At 38.0% G+C, this 18,494-nt stretch overlaps 2 protein-coding genes across 3 annotated transcripts in view; both read left to right on the forward strand.

The window, feature by feature from the left end:
• The window catches only part of LOC306840129 (arrestin domain-containing protein 3-like), a 33,232-nt gene extending 23,407 nt beyond the window's left edge, over positions 1-9,825 (forward strand). The window contains exons 1-7 of one of the 2 annotated variants that reach the window (XM_079369222.1): positions 3,257-3,611; positions 4,377-4,421; positions 4,567-4,627; positions 4,785-4,935; positions 5,295-5,391; positions 5,469-5,725; positions 8,896-9,825. In XM_079369222.1, coding sequence (XP_079225348.1) covers positions 3,350-3,611; positions 4,377-4,421; positions 4,567-4,627; positions 4,785-4,935; positions 5,295-5,391; positions 5,469-5,725; positions 8,896-9,168 — 1,146 coding nt within the window. In that variant the 5' untranslated portion in view covers positions 3,257-3,349 and the 3' untranslated portion in view covers positions 9,169-9,825. Of the gene's footprint in view, positions 1-3,256; positions 3,612-4,376; positions 4,422-4,566; positions 4,628-4,784; positions 4,936-5,294; positions 5,392-5,468; positions 5,726-8,895 lie in introns of those variants that run through there. The other variant, XM_079369223.1, reaches the window with a different exon arrangement.
• Positions 9,826-10,755: 930 nt separating this feature from the next.
• Positions 10,756-15,608, forward strand: LOC306840145 (arrestin domain-containing protein 3-like). The gene is made up of 6 exons (XM_079369239.1): positions 10,756-11,259; positions 11,376-11,436; positions 11,522-11,669; positions 11,784-11,880; positions 12,973-13,229; positions 15,204-15,608. Exons 1-6 carry the CDS (start codon positions 11,001-11,003, stop codon positions 15,438-15,440), a joined length of 1,059 nt encoding a protein of 352 aa, XP_079225365.1. The 5' UTR covers positions 10,756-11,000; the 3' UTR covers positions 15,441-15,608.
• The last annotated feature ends 2,886 nt before the right edge of the window (positions 15,609-18,494 follow it).

The raw sequence follows: 18,494 nt of genomic DNA on the forward strand, positions 1-18,494 counted from the left end.
TTGTATATTGCTACTGAAGAGGTGTCATAAATTGTTTTCTCATTTCTTGAAGAGACCTGCCATCCTCCTTCAAAGGCTCCCATGGAAAGATCCGCTACACTCTGGAGGCAAATCTAAGCCGGTCAATGAGAATGGACAGCAAAGCCAAGGCTGAGTTCATCCTGATCTACAATGGCAACTTAAACAGTGATCCATCAGTGATGGTACCCACCTTACAACTCACACGCTCATCTGTGTGCTTGCTGTTTGACCTTAACACTGCTGCTGTGATGGCAAGTCACACTGTCTCTCACTGATTTGTCTTTGTCCTGTTAGGCTCCACAGCACCAGGCCACTGACAAGAAGATGAAGCTTTTTACATCAGGAACAGTAGGGATGGATGTAAACATTCCAAGGACAGGCTTCCACCAAGGTACTTTTCAATCATGTTTTACTTTGACAGTGGAAAGCAGTAAAAGATAAACTATCACATGACGTGTGGCTCAAAGTCCCTTTGCTCCCTGACTTTTATAATGTCTACAGATAAGACGAAACCAATTAAGACAAACAGCAACAGGAAGGGCAATGAGATAATCCTAATCGGCCATCTAGGCTAAAGGTATAATAACTTAAATACACTTACATACATGTTAGTTTATTAGTCATGTTAGTCAATTAAACTTTATCACTTGTAAAAAAGTTGAGTTCATACGCCTCAAAAGCATGTAATGTCAACAAAACGAAGATACTTAAGTTGTGGTATAACAGGGTTTACTGAGTCCATATGCAAACATTATAATCAGTTTCTGCTCCTGAAATGATTATATTGTTAAAGTTTTAGGTATTTACCTTTAAAATCGGTTTTCATTGGGATGTAACCCAGAGATGTAAACAGCAGCAGTAAAAAGAGGAATGAGATGCGTAAAGAAGCAATGTGTAAAACAATCATTGTACACAGCATTCTGACAACCTAAAGCGCTGTCCTTTTTAAATTATAAAGTGACTTTACATGTGTTTCATTTATATATGGACAACTTTAAAATCCCATGATCTAAGCATCATGATTTTATTGCCGATATTACTCTTGTATATTAAATGCTCATCTGTTTTTCAGGGGGAGGCATACAGGTTGTTGCCTCCATCCAGAACAATTCATCTCGTGAAATCAAGCCCAAGTACTGTTTGTACAAGAAGTACAGTTACTTTGCAAAAGGAAAGAGGAAGCTTGAAACTAAGGACATCTTAAAAGAAGAGGGTGAACCCATCCCACCTTCAGCCGGACAGACTGTCACCAGAACCATCACCATCCCACCCGACACGTGTGTGTCCATCCTTAACTGTCAAATCATTAAAGCAGAGTACAGGCTAAGGGTGTGTCTCTTTCTTTACAAAGCATGTGTGTACATAGTAATATAAGTGGGCTGATTAATAATAATTATGAATGTACACTATGTCTTCACCACAGGTCTACCTGGATGTCAAGTATGCTTCTGACCCTCAGATCAAGTTTCCCATAATCATCCTTCCAGCTCTACCGGGGCTTGAAGGGGAGCAGCAGCCGGCTTATCCTGGCTACGGATTTGGCATGTTTGCAGACCCAGACCTGCAAGGAAGCAACTTCCGACACATGCCACCAACCACAGGCCCTTCTGCTCCACCCCCGCCTTATGGGACATATGAGATGTACCCATCTTTGGCTGTTCTTGATAAAAAGCCCTAGAAAGTATTAACTAAATCTTGGAAAAATGCATCAGTATCAAGAACAAATACTATATATTCAGACAACTTTTTATAAATCCTAATGATGAAAAGAACTATGGGAGTGTAACGTTTGTCTTGTATAAAATACAAGATAAATATACAACAACCCTCATATATGGAGTTAGTTATCTCCCAGGTAGCATGGAATGGGATACAATGTTTTTCCTAACTTGATCTCAGCGGGGGACAGCGGGTGTGTATTGTAACTAATGTCTTGTGTCCTGCCTGTCTGTATATACTGCTACTGGATGCCTTGATTTCCCTCGGGATCAATAAAGTATCTATCTATCTATCTATCTATCTATCTATCTATGTATCTATCTATCTATCTATCTATCTATCTATCTATCTATCTATCTATCTATCTATCTATCTATCTATCTATCTATCACGCTGTCGGTGCTGCATTGCCCTCAGATGGTTAAATAACACATCTCAATTAAATAGTTAAAGTTTCAACATTTTCACATTTAAAAACAAGCTGAGAAAAAAATCCCCAAGGTGCTTTATGTGGTTTATAAGTCAGCTTTCCTTCCCATCTTACTCATCTTTGTTTTCAGCATTTCAACTTTGAACTAGCTAATTAAAAGGATGGTTTTATGCTGTGTACCAGAAGAGTGTCTTGTCTTCTCATAATTTCTCACCAAAGAGCATCTCCATCACAAGTAGATTAACCTTTGGGCACTTCAGATTTTTTTGTCTTTTACATGAATAGGAATGGTTGATTGTATTTTTTTTTTCACAACAAACAGCCTACTGTTTATTCATATTCAACAACTGTGGTTTAGGGGCACCATCGGGCAACAAATGTTCTACAAAAGCAAACATCAGGCAGCATATGATAAATACACACCCTAAAACTAATTTTAAGGGGTCAGTGAGCAAAGTAAAATTTGTGTGTATCTTCTTGCATGTATATACAGTATATGACACATTCCTGTGGGCCAAAAGACATTTCTCTGTCAAGTTGAAAAACAAAGGTTTAAACCAGGACCAACATTTCACCCCATTTGGTTGGAAGCATGGGGTAAACTATCCCCTCTCCTAAATTTGTATGGTTAGGTATCCTATTAAATAGCCTTGATTAAGGACAGCAGGCCTATTTAACAGTGAATGATTAGTCAAAAAACTGAGCATGTATTTAAGTCTAAAACAACAAAGACATGTCAGTTTTCTATCCATTTACAGACATCAAATGTTTCATATTAACAAAATACTGTAACAAATACCGTAGATTCAACTAGCAGAGATAGGATAACACCAGAGATTTTTGTTAAAAAAAACCCAAACCAAACACCTCACAACAACCAAAAAGGCAAAAAAAAAAACAACAACCCAAAACTAATGAATGAGAGTGGTTTATGGTGTATCAAAGATGGGCCTAAATGAAAAGTGTTTTAAATGGCAGAGTAAATATGGCATATACTCTAAAAATGGCCAACATGAAAATTATAGTTTTGAAGGAGTTTTTGCATGCCCTGCACATTTCCTTCCGAGGATTGGGACATACACCCATGGAGGAAGTAGCCTGTGGGTGGACTGTTGTTTGTCGGGTTCGGGTTACATCTGTCCCTCCTCCTTCTCTCGGTTAGTTTCTGAACTATCCACGATGTCGACCACTGTAAAGAGCCTCAAAGTCACCTATGATTCTATCAACGAGAAAAATACGTTCACCAGTGGCGACATGGTGTCCGGACGGGTGACGCTAGAGGTGGCTAAAGACTGCCAGATTGACTATCTGATGGTCCAGTTCAAAGGGAAGTCCGAAGTGTTGTGGACCGAGAGACACGGTCAAGTCACTGTTACGTACCATTCCAAAGACAAGTACTTCAGCATCAAACATTACTTTATTCGAGACAAAAAGGACAAAGGTAAGTGGATAAATAAGCCTGCAATGACTGCACATCGAGTAAGCCCTCTCCGAAATGGTTTGGCTCGGTTTTGGAAAGAGGCTGAGTTTGCAAAGTTCGGTGAAGTTAGACCGATATGTTCCTCTTAACGAGCCGTCCTGCGCGGTGTGCGCGGAGCTGACTGTGGCTCGAGACGGTCCAAGAGGAGTTCGACAGGGAAAGAGAAGAGAACTTGCCAAACCAGTTCGACCTCCTCCCGCAGACTTTCGGTAAAGTTAGAAAGATAAGCCATCTGTTGGCACGTTGTTCTTGCCGACATACTTTCCATCAAATGATGAGTTAAGGAAGTCGAGTTGATGGAAAAACAAACGATCTAAAATGAGATGCAAAAGCAGACAATAATCTCGTGTAAAGTGACGTAACTTTTCTAAACATAACAGTGTAAAGAAATAACCGATTGCATAAGAAGAACTGAAGTTCTTTATTCCAAATATAGAACTTAAAAAATTAAATTTTAGAAAGTTATCATTGGTTGAAGGTAAATAGATCAGAGCCTTGTTTTCAATTAACCTGAAATTATTGTAGTTTCCTACTTTACTGTGTATCTCCGGTTTTTGCGCTGTTTTTTGTAGTTTACACTTCTCCTCTTTGGAGTTTTATTGTTACATTTTAGAAAAGTTGCAATGGTCAATTTGGTTTACTGTTTACGTAAATGTTACAAAATAACGTTTAGAAGCTGAGAAATACATTATAATCTGCTCAGTCAGTGTTGTGACTTTTCTACAGGAGAGGTCAACGAAACTCTACTCACTCATCACAATGGAGACACATGTAAGTATTCTGTCTCATGGTGAAGCCCTCTTTCTGTGGTGGTGATGTGTGTGTGTGTGTGTGTGTGTGGGGGGGGGGGGGTTATGACTAACAGATATAAGGAAATCTTTTTAAAATATCTTGAAGGTTGATTGTTGCTTTTCAGACAGCAATGTTGTTGCCCCAGGATGCCATGTTTACCCATTCACCTTTCTAATCCCTTTACAGTAAGTGATGTCGCAGCTGCAATTTTCAAACAGCCAAAATGTTAAAATGTCATACTTGTATATTTTATAAAGCTCAGTCAAAGGCTTTGCAGTTTATGTTTATTTTCAATGCATAATAACTATCTAGTCTATTTTCACATCTGCTCTTGTCCCTAAGGAACATGCCCTGCTCCTTTAAAGGTTCTGTGGGGAAGATTACATACTCACTGAAAGCCGTCCTGAGCAGATCAATGAGGGTTAACCAGAAAGATAAAACCAACATCAACTATGTGTCAAACGTAGATATGAGCAGTGACCCAGTCTTAATGGTATGTGATTATTTATTTCTATAATCCTGTCGTTCTTACAGGGAAACTAATCTGCATGACCTGTTGAAGGCTGCAAAAAGACTCAAGTTTAACCCGTGTTTATAACCTGCACAGATGGGTATTGAGCATACGCATAACCCGACGTTAGCCCAGGAAAATATTTATTTGACAGATTATCAGCATCAAGAAAACCTGGCCAGCATTGCCTTTGATCATAAACTGAAATTTAAATGTTTACCATAGTTTTGGAGTTCTTGTTGGAGATATCTCACTGATGCAGAAGAACTACACTCAGGCTCATTTAGTGCACCAGAAACCAGACCTGTACAATTGAGACTACTTCTCTGATCTACTTTCAGACACCACAGCATGATGCCAAGGATAAGAAAATGAAAATGTTCACATCAGGATCAGTAGCTATGGATGTGAAGCTTGAGAAAACGGGTTTCTTCCAAGGTAAGAACCCCCAAGGTAAAAACTATATTTCACGTCTCATACCACAGTTGTTTAGATGTTTGTGTTTGAATTAACAGGAGAGGGAATACAAATTGTGGCCTGCATCGAGAACAACTCATCTCGAGAGATCAAGCCCAAGTACTGTTTGTATAGAAAGCACAGCTTCTTTGCCAAAGGGAAAAGAAGACTCAGTACTAAAGACCTCCTGAAAGAAGTCGGAGAGCCCATCCCTGTTTCCACCAATGTGAAGGTAACAAAAGTTATCGCCATCCCCCATGATGCCGAGCCATCCATCCTTGACTGCAGTAACATCAAAGCAGAGTACAGACTCAGGGTAAGCTTTTTGTTAAATCAGGTGAGGTGTGACTACTACAGAGTTGTGTGGATTTTTCCTACGAGTCTTATGCTGACACAATTTACAGGACTACAAAAATAATTTGTTAGCTTTGTATTCCCTGTGTGTGTGTGTGTGTGTGTGTGTGTGTGTGTGTGTGTGTGTGTGTGTTGGCATGAATAAAGCTAATGAGAATGTTCTGGGGGTGTACATGGGGGAGTGTACGGCACTATGGCGTAGAGATAGAGCGCAAAGAAAGTGAGTGAAGGGGCTGACATCAAATAGACATGCCTGCTCTCATAGACATAACATATGTATATTATGCCTATTATGCCTGCTCTTAGCAGAGCTCGACAAGCCGCTCCTCTTATTCTTCTGTCCACTTTCGCGTGTGGCGTTTCGACGTCGATGGTTGCTTGCTTTTTATTTTGTTTGGATGACCGAAGTCACCGAACGAAATGTCGATGGCTTCCCGTTTCCGCTTTTGTGAGAACAAATTTAATTTGTTGTTCATTGTTTACGTCACTACGACTACGCTACGACTTGCGATAATATCAAACAGGATAGATATGAAAGACTAGAGAAAGACTGGCATAAATCGGGTCACAGACTGCAAATTGTGACCTTACATTTACAGAGCGCGCTGAGATTCCTGTAAGATTCCTAAAGACTGCCAGTCTTTAGTCTGAGACTGTGGAAATCCTTTGGTGTAAGCCCAGCATTAGTAGTCGTTTTCACAATGTACATATTCCTGATCCAGTTGTTCACACATGCACCTCACAGTGGGAGACTATCTCTGTCAGAAGGGATGTGGGCCGAGGGATCTCTTGAGGAATTCATTACAAAAATCGTGAACATTAATGCAGAAAAATATAAAAGATTATACTGACTATGATTTTGATCTTAATAACTGTAGGGTTTTGATTCTAATTTTATAGTGCCGTTATAAAGGTTCAAAAGTACAAATGAAACAAAGAGCGGTTGGTAATGAATTAAAGATAAATGTAGTTAGAAAAATTATGTGATTAGAGAATTTCATAAAAAGAAATCTCTACTCGGAGTGACTGTCTTGACGACGACCCTTCCTCGAGTTTTCTCTCTCGAGGTCGAAGCTGTGACAGGATCTTACGTTTGTGGTGTTCAGTCAAACTTCCCCGTGTGGTCAAGCATTTAAAAGGTGATGATGCGTCCTCCAGAAATCATGGCGGCCTGATTGTCCCAGTAGTCAGGTTCACTATATTTAGATTTTAACCTTTGTGGGGATTTGTTAAACTATACATTTTTGGAAAGGTTATGGTATGAGGACTCAGAAAATCAATGTTTGCATTTGCCCAGATGTCTATGTGGCGGCCATCTTGGCTTGGAAAAAATGGCTGTCGTGAAACTTTAATTTGTAATATCTCAGCTTCTGAATAAGCTGAAATGTTGATTTTAACTGTTAAACTCACATTTTCAGGGTCAGAGAATCCAATGGTTCTAATTATAAAGCTACACAACTTTACCATGTTAACCCATAGATGCATTAGTGGGTCAAAAATGAACTGGTGTGGTTGTTTTCTTGCAATATGATAAGAATGAAAAGTTGTTCACATTTGATATTCCATGTTCCTCAAAAAACATGTATTTTTCTCATCTTCCCATAGAAATACATCCACAATGTGGGTAAAAAACTCCACTATCACAAGCAGTGAGTCAGATAACTTGAAGTTCCTTTTACTGAAAAGTTTTTTTTTTTTTTAGTTTAAAATCAGCTAATGTAAAACTTAAATGTTTTGGAACTATCAACATGCACATTTAGACCACAGTTGGGAGAAGTTGTCGTTTACTCCAGGCTGCTTGACGTCTCAGATTATTCTAGGTGGGTCAATAAGGCACAGCCCTGATAATGATATCTTTTACAATGCAGAGCCTTTGGAAGTGTCTGGCAGTCATGTTTGAGCATGTCACTGAACCACAAGTGTGATGCTATATCATGTCTCCTGCAGTATTCATCCGATGTATAAATGTTCATCAACATGAGCTGTCTGAGTCTAAAGAGTCTTATTGTGTGAAGTCCTTTCCTTGTCTTTGTTAATCTCTAGTTGCTCTCTCACTTAGAGAATCTACCCTGTATGTGTCACCAGATACAGATGTTTTAGTGCTAATCACAGCAAATTATGATCTCATGTTGAAGAACACATCCATTTCTGTGGCTTCTGATGTTGTGTAGATCGAGCCACTGTGGCTTGATCTACAACACAACTACCTCAAAGCAGATGAAGATATTGTCAATGCTCTGTAGATGCTTTTGGATAATGCAGATGGGACAGAAGGAATCTGGGCAAATGCAAACATTGATTTTCTGAGTCCTTGTACCATAACCTTTCTAAAAATGTATACTTTAACAAACAAATCCCAAATCCCACAATATAGTGAGCCTGACTACAGTCCTGGTCCCAGTCAATTGATGCGTTCATCTCAAAGGTTGCTCATGGTTTACTAAAATAATCTGTTGGTTGCTTGTTTGAAGGTGAAGTGTCAAAGAACTCAATTGTAACTCTCAGTTTAGTGCACCCATGACAGAGTGTTACAGACGTCTCCATGGCTTGGATGTGCCTCCCAACAAGACATTGTAAAACGTTCAGCTGCAATCTATCTGAAGTTAAGAATCAGTGGATGACTGAGAGAGGGGGGGTTTTGAGTCCAGTATCACATCCTTAGGCTACATTCATATGAATTTAATCAACATTTCCAGGAAAAGTCAGGAAGGTTTCAACAAATTGTTAGTTTGGTCGTACACTTATATAAAACCTTCACATTGTTAGGAAGATGATTATCTAGCCATTTAGATCATAATTGATCCTGAATCATTTATCAAATGTCATCAGGAAAATAACACAAAAAGGTAAGTGCGTTTCTTAGAAGCTTTCTCACCATCACCATCATTGATTATTTGCCTTAAGAGCGGGATTTTATTCACAGATGCCCCAAATAAGTCCACCAAGCACTGCAATATAAGGGATAAGAGTCTGTTTAAATTTAAATCTGTTTCTTTACACAACTGTGCTATTAGGAAGTGTTTAAACACAACCCTCACTCTAAAGTGTTCAAAAGAGTTTGCAATGCAACAATCCTGTTTGTCACTGTATTTAAATTATGGTTGTATAATCAAGCACACATGTTTTCTGCAGGTCTACCTGGACATCAAATATGCTTCAGACCCAGAGATCAAATTTCCCATTGTCATCTTGCGAGCCTCTCCGGTTCCTGCAGTGGCTCCAGCACCTGCTGCTTCTGCCTTTGGATTTGAACAGTTTGCAAACCCAAACCCACCAGCATGGGGCAGTGTACCAACTCTACAACCAGCAGCACACCAGTCTGCAGATCCTCCACCCTCCTATGGAGCATATGCAATGTACCCGCCTTTGACAGATTTTGGTAGCATCCATCAGCGACCATCATAAGCTTTAAAACAAATGGTGGCCCTAATGTGTGAGTAGAACTCCAGCGTGACATCATTCCTAGTTCTGATTTTTAACTTCTGGGGTAAATGGAACGCACCATGAGGCCTATCCTCTTTATGTAGATCCACCACGTTACTGCCAAATTCTGCCTTAGTAATGTGATGAAGTAATCAGTGTTATCTCGGGTTTAACTTAAGACTTAACCTTGTTTTACACTGGACAAGATAAGGGCGTTCAAAAGGCAGGAAATGTCTTAGGAAAGCTGCTGCTCAGTTGCATCAGAGGATTGCAGTGTCCTGCATATATCAAGCGGAATTTGTTCTAGTGACAGAAAGTGAGGAAATCTTGAATTTATCTGTTGTTTTTCCTGAAATATATATATATATTTTTTTAATTATCCCAATTTTGTGTCTACATCTTGCCTATCTGTTCTTGTTCTCGTTATGTGCTTAAAGTTCATAGTATACAAAAAACAACAAGCTCAGCTGGCTAACCTTGAAATTATTACTTACTCTATAATATTTTTTAAAGCAAAAAAAAAGTATACGAGTATACTCCTTTGTGCTGTTAAACATGTTTTATTTTGCATTATTGTGAATGAACTATTCTGTTTTGTCCTGTACATTTCTCTTTTGTAGCCTTAAAATAAATCTTTATTTTATATGTTTATATCAAGTGTTTGAATTGTCATATATTCAAAGTGTTTTGTACCCTTTTTTCCACTCTTTATTAACCCTGATGAGGTGTTCTGTTCTGTGGGACCCCACTTTTAATGTTTGCAAAAAGAAAAAACTTAATTTGTTCACAATTTGTTCTTAAAAGGAACATTTCCAACAATTACATATTGAAAGTAATTCTAATGAAATAATGTTGCATACTATACTGTAATATTGTAGCTTTAAGGTGAGGTACTGTAAGTGTTTCAGTAATATTTACAAACAAAAATAATGAAGAATACACAAAATGTTGGACACAATGCAGGTTTTTCAGGTTAAGTGTTGCTCCTGTAAAATAAGTATCATACAGATGTTGAAACATGTCGTTGTTCAATAGGTTGTATTTGTCCCATTTTCTATTCATCATTTGACACCAGTTCAGCGCTGTTTATAGATAATTATTATTACAGATAAAGACATCTTCTGTTTTTTCATTTTCTTTATATTTATCTATTTTATTTTAAATAAGCATGTCATGAATCTAATGAAACTGGATCATTGTAATCACGAACAGCATGATCATTTTTCTTCAATTATCTGGGTGTTTACTCAACTTGGCTTTGTTCAAGAATCAGATAATACCAATCAGCAGTGCATAGAATATATACAGAGGCAAAGTTCACATGCTGTCCTTTAATTTATTGATTTTGGCTAACATATGTTGAACCTGATGGTTGATCACAAGACATTTCCAATTACTTCCTTTTCCCATTACGTCAATACGCACATGGAAAACAAAGTGAATGGAAAGTTCCTTTGACATTATTTGAATTGTTTTTACATGACTCACTGAGATAGTATAGCATGTGACAGTCATAACTCCAGTCTAATTGAACACAATCTGTTTACTCTACCATCTCAGGTTAAAGAACAAAATGACAAATAGCTTTGATTTCGAACATACAGTTGTAGTTTAATATGTCTCAAGGCTTTTTCCACTCATTGTGATTGTGTATTTGTGTTGCTTATCTGTGAGCAAAGAAGTTTGAAAAACAGGTTCAGCAAGAACTGTGAAGAAGAGCAAGGAAGTTGTTTCGAGTTCACACGTTTTGAGTTTGCTTTTGGTGTTGCAGGAGATTAAACATTTCCACTTCGTTGGCTTCTTCTTTGTTAATAATGACCATAAAAAATTTCTCCATCGAATATGATGCGATTAACAGCAGGAACACGTTTACAAATGGAGATACCGTAAATGGAAGAATCATAGTGGAGGTTTCTAAGGAAACCAAAATCCAGGGACTTGTTTTCATAGCCAAAGGAAAAGCTCGAGTGTGCTGGAGTGAACATTACGGGCAATATCAGCATTATGTCTACAGGTCTAGCGAGAAATATTATGAAGTCCGACATCATATCTTGAGAGAAGCAAGACAAGATGGTAACGTATCAAAATATTATGATAATTTGTATCTGAAAGACTAATTCAAATGATTTTTCTATAGCCTAATTGGCCATTTTAAGTTATTGGTTTAAAAATGCTTTATTTTCTTCTAGGCACCGAAGTCATCGGAAAAGGAAGACATGTGTTTCCTTTTTCCTTCACAATTCCTGATAGGTGCATATTCCTTACTTAATCTGTGGTTAAGTGTTATTTCAAATTTTTAATTTTTCTTTTTTTTTTTAACTATTCTTTTTCACAGAAAGATCCCATCAACATTTGAAGGCTCCATCGGAAGAATTGTTCACAAGTTAAAAGCAGAGTTGAAACAGTCCATGAAGCTAACTAAGAAGGCTAAACAACACTTTACATTCATATCCAAAGCAGACATGGACACCCCCGGACTTATGGTCAGATATCAATCTTATTTTAAATGGCAAATGTTTATCCCTCCGTGTTGTCCAGAGAGAACAGAGAAATAGAAAACTACTTTCACTTGTTGCTGATGATGTCGGATCTTTTAGGACCCTCAGTATGGTTGCAAGGATAAATCTGTGAAAGTGTTTGGATCTGGAAAGGTTTCATTGGATGTTCACACCAAGCAGATGGGATACATTCAAGGTAATAAGCTCATATTAAAATGTATTTCTGCTATGAATACTTATGAAACATGGCCTATCCCTGTGTAAAGAGGAAACAGGTCCTTCTGGTTTTACAGAATGTATACAGGATCGATAAGATAACTGTAAAACTCTACCTTTACATCCTATTACTTGTCTCTAATCCATTGCTGCACCTTAAACTATTTGAAAGTTGGGGACATCTGTAAATTATTCCCTAAAAGATGGCTGTAGAATATTTTGATGACTCCAATCTAGAGGGTAGTGGACAGGCTTGGATGTGTGGTTGGACTATATCCTGAAATAAGATAAGCTTATTTCCATATAGAAGGCATAGATAATGTGTCCAAAGCACACAATTTATCCACATGGGTGCCCTAATGGTCGGTGCTTGGTCACCTTCTCTTCTCCATAGCTTACTTGGTGCACTAGTTCGCTCCGACGAATGACGATACCCAGCTCATCCTGTCATTCCCTCCAGACAATTGAACAGAACTGATATCTGATATCTCTAAATGGATGAATGAACACCACCTTCATCTCCCCTCTATGCAACAACAGATCAATATCTAGCTTGGTAAAGCCAAAGTAATGCCCACAAACTTCACTCGCTTGTTTAAAAACAGTCTCAATATTGTGCTTTCCCACTGTGCATTGCCTGTCAGCACCTGTGTCCAATCGGACTGTTCTTTTGCACTTACTGACATTGTTTTCGTCTTTCCTCGATCCTCGCTTGTGTTGTGCTTCCTTTCTGATGTATGTTGTTTTTGTTAAAAACGTCTGCTCAGTGAATGACAGAATAATCCCCGCCATCTGATGGTTCACTTTAAATGCTTTTGAAATGTTGGGGAAATAATAAGTTGGATATGTTGGATGAAATAATGAATACAGAAGGTGAAAAGAACGGTGTTGGAGAGAGATGTGTTAGAAGAATAAAAGATGAAGAGGAGGATATAGAAAAGAGAAACTGATGCTGTGTTGGACATTCAGAGCATTTCTTAAACATATCTTTTCACAAAATAAACAATCAACGACCTATCAGCTATCAACTTCTGCCTGGGTTTGAATATTGGCTTTTGTTTCTCAATTTTAGGTGAGGCTGTGCAGGTGAAGCTTGAAATCAACAACCGCTCGAGTCGTTCAGTGAAGCCCAAGTTCAGGCTGTATGAGAAAAAGAGTTTCTTTGCAGAGGGTAGGAGGAGAGTTCAAACGACTGAAATCCTTAAGGACAAAATCGAGGACATTGCACCCTCTGACAACAAGACTGTTACCAAGGTGATCACCATCCCCAGCGGACTACCTCCTTCCATCCTGAACTGTGCCATCATCAAACTGGAGTACAGGCTGAAGGTAATCCTGCATGTAATTTCACAAGCTTGATTACTGTTACTATTATTACTGTCAGTATGATTACTGTCAATATTATTACTGTTACTTGTTTGTTTGTTTTTTTTTGCTACTGAAGGCCTTTTCAAGGTTATTGATTTTCGTTATCTAAAACATCAGAGCCCATACTCATAAACATTCTGAGAATTCTCTCAGAGAGCTCCTAACTTAGCTCAAAAAATGCTAGCAGCTAAATAAAGCTGAAAAGTGATTTAGTAACAGTCCTAAAGCAACTCTGAGAGAGGAAGTGACCTTTGCTAGCTATGACACATTTTTTCAGAAGCTGTGATCTTCACAAAGACCCCCGTGGGTGTCATCACATGCACAGAACTGTTACAGATGGATAGAAATTTGCACGTAAATATTTTTTGTCTATTTAGCCCAACTATGATTCATTAATATTCTTCATATAGTGTCCAAAGAACATTTCTCCATTTAACCTTTATTTAACACAAAAGATAAAAACTCATTGAGATTAACAATCTCCTTGACAAAACAAACAGCAACACCAGTAACAGAGTTTCAGACAGACAACGAGCAGCCAAACATAGAAATACAAAAATACATCAAATACATCACAAATAAATCCTTGGGCAACTAAAATACACAAATAACAGATCTTAGCAGCAAATGTTTGTCAGGGTCATCCATAAACATCAGGAAGAACATCTACCGCAGGATGTCTCTGCCTCCAAGTCATTTAATTTCCTTTTTAAAAACATCCAATGAGAGAAGTTTGTTAAGTTTCAGTTCATTTTCTTCTTGCTTGAGAAACTCGTAAGCCTGTTAGAAGTCCAGGCTACTTTTTAGAGGCTTAAGAGTTTCTCAAGCTGAGGAGAAAATAGAGAAATGTATTCCAAACACTGAATGACAAATATTATTTTTCACTCATAGTTAGGCCGGATGGATTAAAACCATCAATCCATCTATGACTTTTTTCAGTGCAAAGTGAGACTTGCATGTAGACTTTCTTTACATGTGATAACTTCCACAGGTGCATCCAATCACTAATTAAAGATTTTATTTACACGCTGATCATTATATCAGCATGTGAATAAGATGCTACACAAGTGGACCTGCAATTTCAAACATCTTGTTGGCTACAAACTTTTAAAGTACCACTTGTAAATGATCACACAGATGCTAATTTCACAGTATTTATAATCACACAACATTTGACTGGATTCTATGATTGACTTTTTTTTTCTAATGATTTTGGATTAACCAATCACAGCCTCTGAAAAATATGTGCCATACATGGCAACATTGTCAACCACACTTCCGCACTAAGATAAAAGTTTCTGTCCCGTCCTTGTTCAGGATGCTCTAAGAATGTTCATAAATAACGCCTCGGAAACTCCTTGAAATGTTCTTGCAAGAATTGTTTAAGCTAAGTTAGGAGCTCTATGAGAGGATTATCATAATGTTTGTGAATATGGGTCCATGTGCCCTGCTCATCTGCACACACAATGCATCTCAGAACATTCTGTACTTGGTATGTTTGTTTCAAATGGAGCTGCTCTGATGGAAGGCACACTTAGGATTATGAAAATACAGTTCTAGTAATGAATCAATCAAAGGACAATTCAATTAAAAAAAAAATGTATGATAAAGTACTAAGTTAATGAGGACTATTTTATAAATACTAATGGACTGGAAAACCTCAAGCACAGGACAATTGACAGTTACTGGCGACCTCTAGTGGAAAATAACGGAAAAATCAACTGATTGACGTAAATCTTTTCAATAATGGACAACTTTTATCTGGAAACTTTTAATCAATGACTCCCTCATTGTTGATAGTGTCCAAACAGGCACGTGATAAGCATGTCAATAATACAGCAGAAGAACAACATAATACTGCATCATAGATTTGTGGTATAAAAAGAAATGTAACATCTGAAAATCAAAAAAAAGATCAACATTGTTTTTTTGCAGGTCTATCTAAACATCAAATGTGCCACAGATCCAGAGATCAAACTTCCCATTGTCGTCCTCCCTGTTTTTGAGGGTTCTGCTGTTAAACAACCACCTCCTTCTTCTGCCTTTGGATTTGAGGCCTTTGGGAACCCAAACCCAGCACCCTGGGGAATGCCACCACCACAACAAGTAGCACCCAGACCTGTGGATCTCCCACCTTCATATGCAGAAGCAATGTACCCGAATCAATTCTAAATACAACTTTAATTTATCCTGGAAAACGTACAACATTGTGCATGTATAAAGTGCTACTCCCTAAAATATGTTTTCAAACTTTGATGTTTAAATACACGACACCCCTTTTTCAATCCATGTTCCACTTGAAGCTCTCTGACTGCCCTTTAGAGGAGACTGTGTAAGTATTGTAGACTATTTAATGTCCATAATTTTTGTTATCTTGTAAATTCCTTTTGTCATTGTAAACAAATAAAATATATTCCAACCTTCCCATGCATACTGAATGAGGATTATTTCCCCTAGAATACAGAATAAGAGCCCTTCAAATCCAGGAGCAGCTGACATGAACATGTTAAAGTAAGGAGTGGCTGGCTCAACCACAGTATTTGGTTTTCAGAATATGAGCATAACATTTGTGGATACATCACTCCGCCCTGGCCTTACATTGTTGAGAGATGATTTTTGACCTTTCAATTAATTATTTTACTTGACACATTAAGAAAGCATCGCATGTGACAGTCATAACAGTCTGATTAAACAGAATGCTGTACACCACCAGGTGGATGCCTTGATTTCCCTCGGGATCAATAAAGTATCTATCTATCTATCTATCTATCTATCTATCTATCTATCTATCTATCTATCTATCTATCTATCTATCTTTCTATCTATCTATCTATCTATCTATCTATCTTTCTATCTATCTATCTATCTATCTATCTATCTATCTATCTATCTATCACGCTGTCGGTGTTGCATTGCCCTCAGATGGTTAAATAACACATCACAATTAAATAGTTAAAGTTTCAACATTTTCACATTTAAAAACAAGCTGAGAAAAAAATCCCCAAGGTGCTTTATGTGATTTATAAGTCAACTTTCCTTCCCATCTTACTCATCTTTGTTTTCAGCATTTCAACTTTGAACTATCTAATTCAAAAGATGGTTTTATGCTGTGTACCAGAAGAGTGTCTTGTCTTGTCATAATTTCTCACCAAAGAGCATCTCCATCACAAGTAGATTAACCTTTGGGCACTTCAGATTTTTTTGTCTTTTACATGAATAGGAATGGTTGATTATATATTTTTTTCACAACAAATAGCCTACTGTTTATTCATATTCAACAACTGTGGTTTAGGGGCACCATCGGGCAACAAATGTTCTACAAAAGCAAACATCAGGCAGCATATGATAAATACATGCCCTAAAACTAATTTTAAGGGGTCAGTGAGCAAAGTAAAATTTGTGTGTATCTTCTTGCATGTATATACAGTATATGACACATTCCTGTGGGCCAAAAGACATTTCTCTGTCAAGTTGAAAAACAAAGGTTTAAACTAGGACCAACATTTCACCCCATTTGGTTGGAAGCATGGGGTAAACTATCCCCTCTCCCATAATATCTATGGTTAGGTATCCTATTAAATAGCCTTGATTAAGGACAGCAGGCCTATTTAACAGTGAATGATTAGTCAAAAAACTGAGCATGTATTTAAGTCTAAAACAACAAAGACATGTCAGTTTTCTATCCATTTACAGACATCAAATGTTTCATATTAACGAAATACTGTAACAAATACCGTAGATTCAACTAGCAGAGATAGGATAACACCAGAGATTTTTGTTAAAAAAAACAAACAAACAAACACCTCACAACAACCAAAAAGGCAAAAACAAAAACAAACAAACCCAAAACTAATGAATGAGAGTGGTTTATGGTGTATCAAAGATGGGCCTAAATGAAAAGTGTTTTAAATGGCAGAGTAATGGTCCAGTTCAAAGGGAAGTCCGAAGTGTTGTGGACCGAGAGACACGGTCAAGTCACTGTTACGTACCATTCCAAAGACAAGTACTTCAGCATCAAACATTACTTTATTCGAGACAAAAGGACAAAGGTAAGTCGATAAATAAGCCTGCAATGACTGCACATCGAGTAAGCCCTCTCCGAAATGGTTTGGCTCGGTTTTGGAAAGAGGCTGAGTTTGCAACTTCGGTGAAGTTAGACAGATATTCACATATTCGGCTTTCCCGGACCAATATCAGCGGAACATTGCTTTTATAAAACCGACACCTCTTTGCAATCACAACAAGGTGAACTGCAAGCTGCAACACGATTTTCCTCTTAACGAGCCGTCCTGCGCGGTGTGCGCGGAGCTGACTGTGGCTCGAGAGGAGTTCGACAGGGAAAGAGAAGAGAACATGCCAAACCTCCTCCCGCAGACTTTCGGTAAAGTTAGAAAGATAAGCCTCTCTTGAGGTTGAAGTTGACACGTTGTTCTAGCCGACATACCTTCCATCAAATGATGAGTTAAGGAAGTCGAGTTGATGGAAAAACAAACGATCTAAAATGAGATGCAAAGGCAGACAATAACCTCGTGTAAGGTGACGTAACTTTTCTAACAGTGTAAAGAAATAACCGATTGCATAAGAAGAACTGAAGTTCTTTATTCCAAATATAGAACTAAAAAAATGAAATTTTAGAAAGTTATCATTGGTTGAAGGTAAATAGATCAGAGCCTTGTTTTCAATTAACCTGAAATTATTGTAGTTTCCTACTTTACTGTGTATCTCCGGGTTTTGCGCTGTTTTTTGTAGTTTACACTTCTCCTCTTTGGAGTTTTATTGTTACATTTTAGAAAAGTTGCAATGGTCAATTTGGTTTACTGTTTACGTAAATGTTACAAAATAACGTTTAGAAGCTGAGAAATACATTATAAATGCTCTCCATCATGGACAACACACACCACCCTCTGCACAGCACCTTCACCGGGCAGAGGAGCATGTTCAGCGAAAGACTGCTGTCACAGTCGTGCTCCACGGACAGACTCAAGAACTCTTTCGTCCCCCTGGCAATAAGACTGTATAACACTTCACTGTCACGGCAGGGAAGAAGCGCACGGTGATCCCTGGAATCTTTTTTCACTTTTTTCTCACTCCTCACCTGCACTGCTGACCTCAGAGTCAGCCCCCAGTTGGACACTGTAATGCATATTGATAGTCACTTTACTGAGCACTGGTCACTTTAAAGATAATCACCCTAATCATGTCTGGTTTCATCCTACTGTTGTGTTA

The sequence above is a fragment of the Symphodus melops genome, assembly GCF_947650265.1.
Source record: "Symphodus melops genome assembly, chromosome: 1".
NCBI classification, from domain to species: domain Eukaryota; kingdom Metazoa; phylum Chordata; class Actinopteri; order Labriformes; family Labridae; genus Symphodus; species Symphodus melops.

Coding starts and splice junctions, on each gene's coding strand:
- LOC306840145 (XM_079369239.1), top strand. CDS start 11,001: ATGACCATAAAAAATTTCTCCATCGAATATGATGCGATTAACAGCAGG. Junction 11,260..11,375: donor GAGAGAAGCAAGACAAGATG/GTAACGTATCAA, acceptor ATTTTCTTCTAG/GCACCGAAGTCATCGGAAAA. Junction 11,881..12,972: donor GCAGATGGGATACATTCAAG/GTAATAAGCTCA, acceptor TCTCAATTTTAG/GTGAGGCTGTGCAGGTGAAG.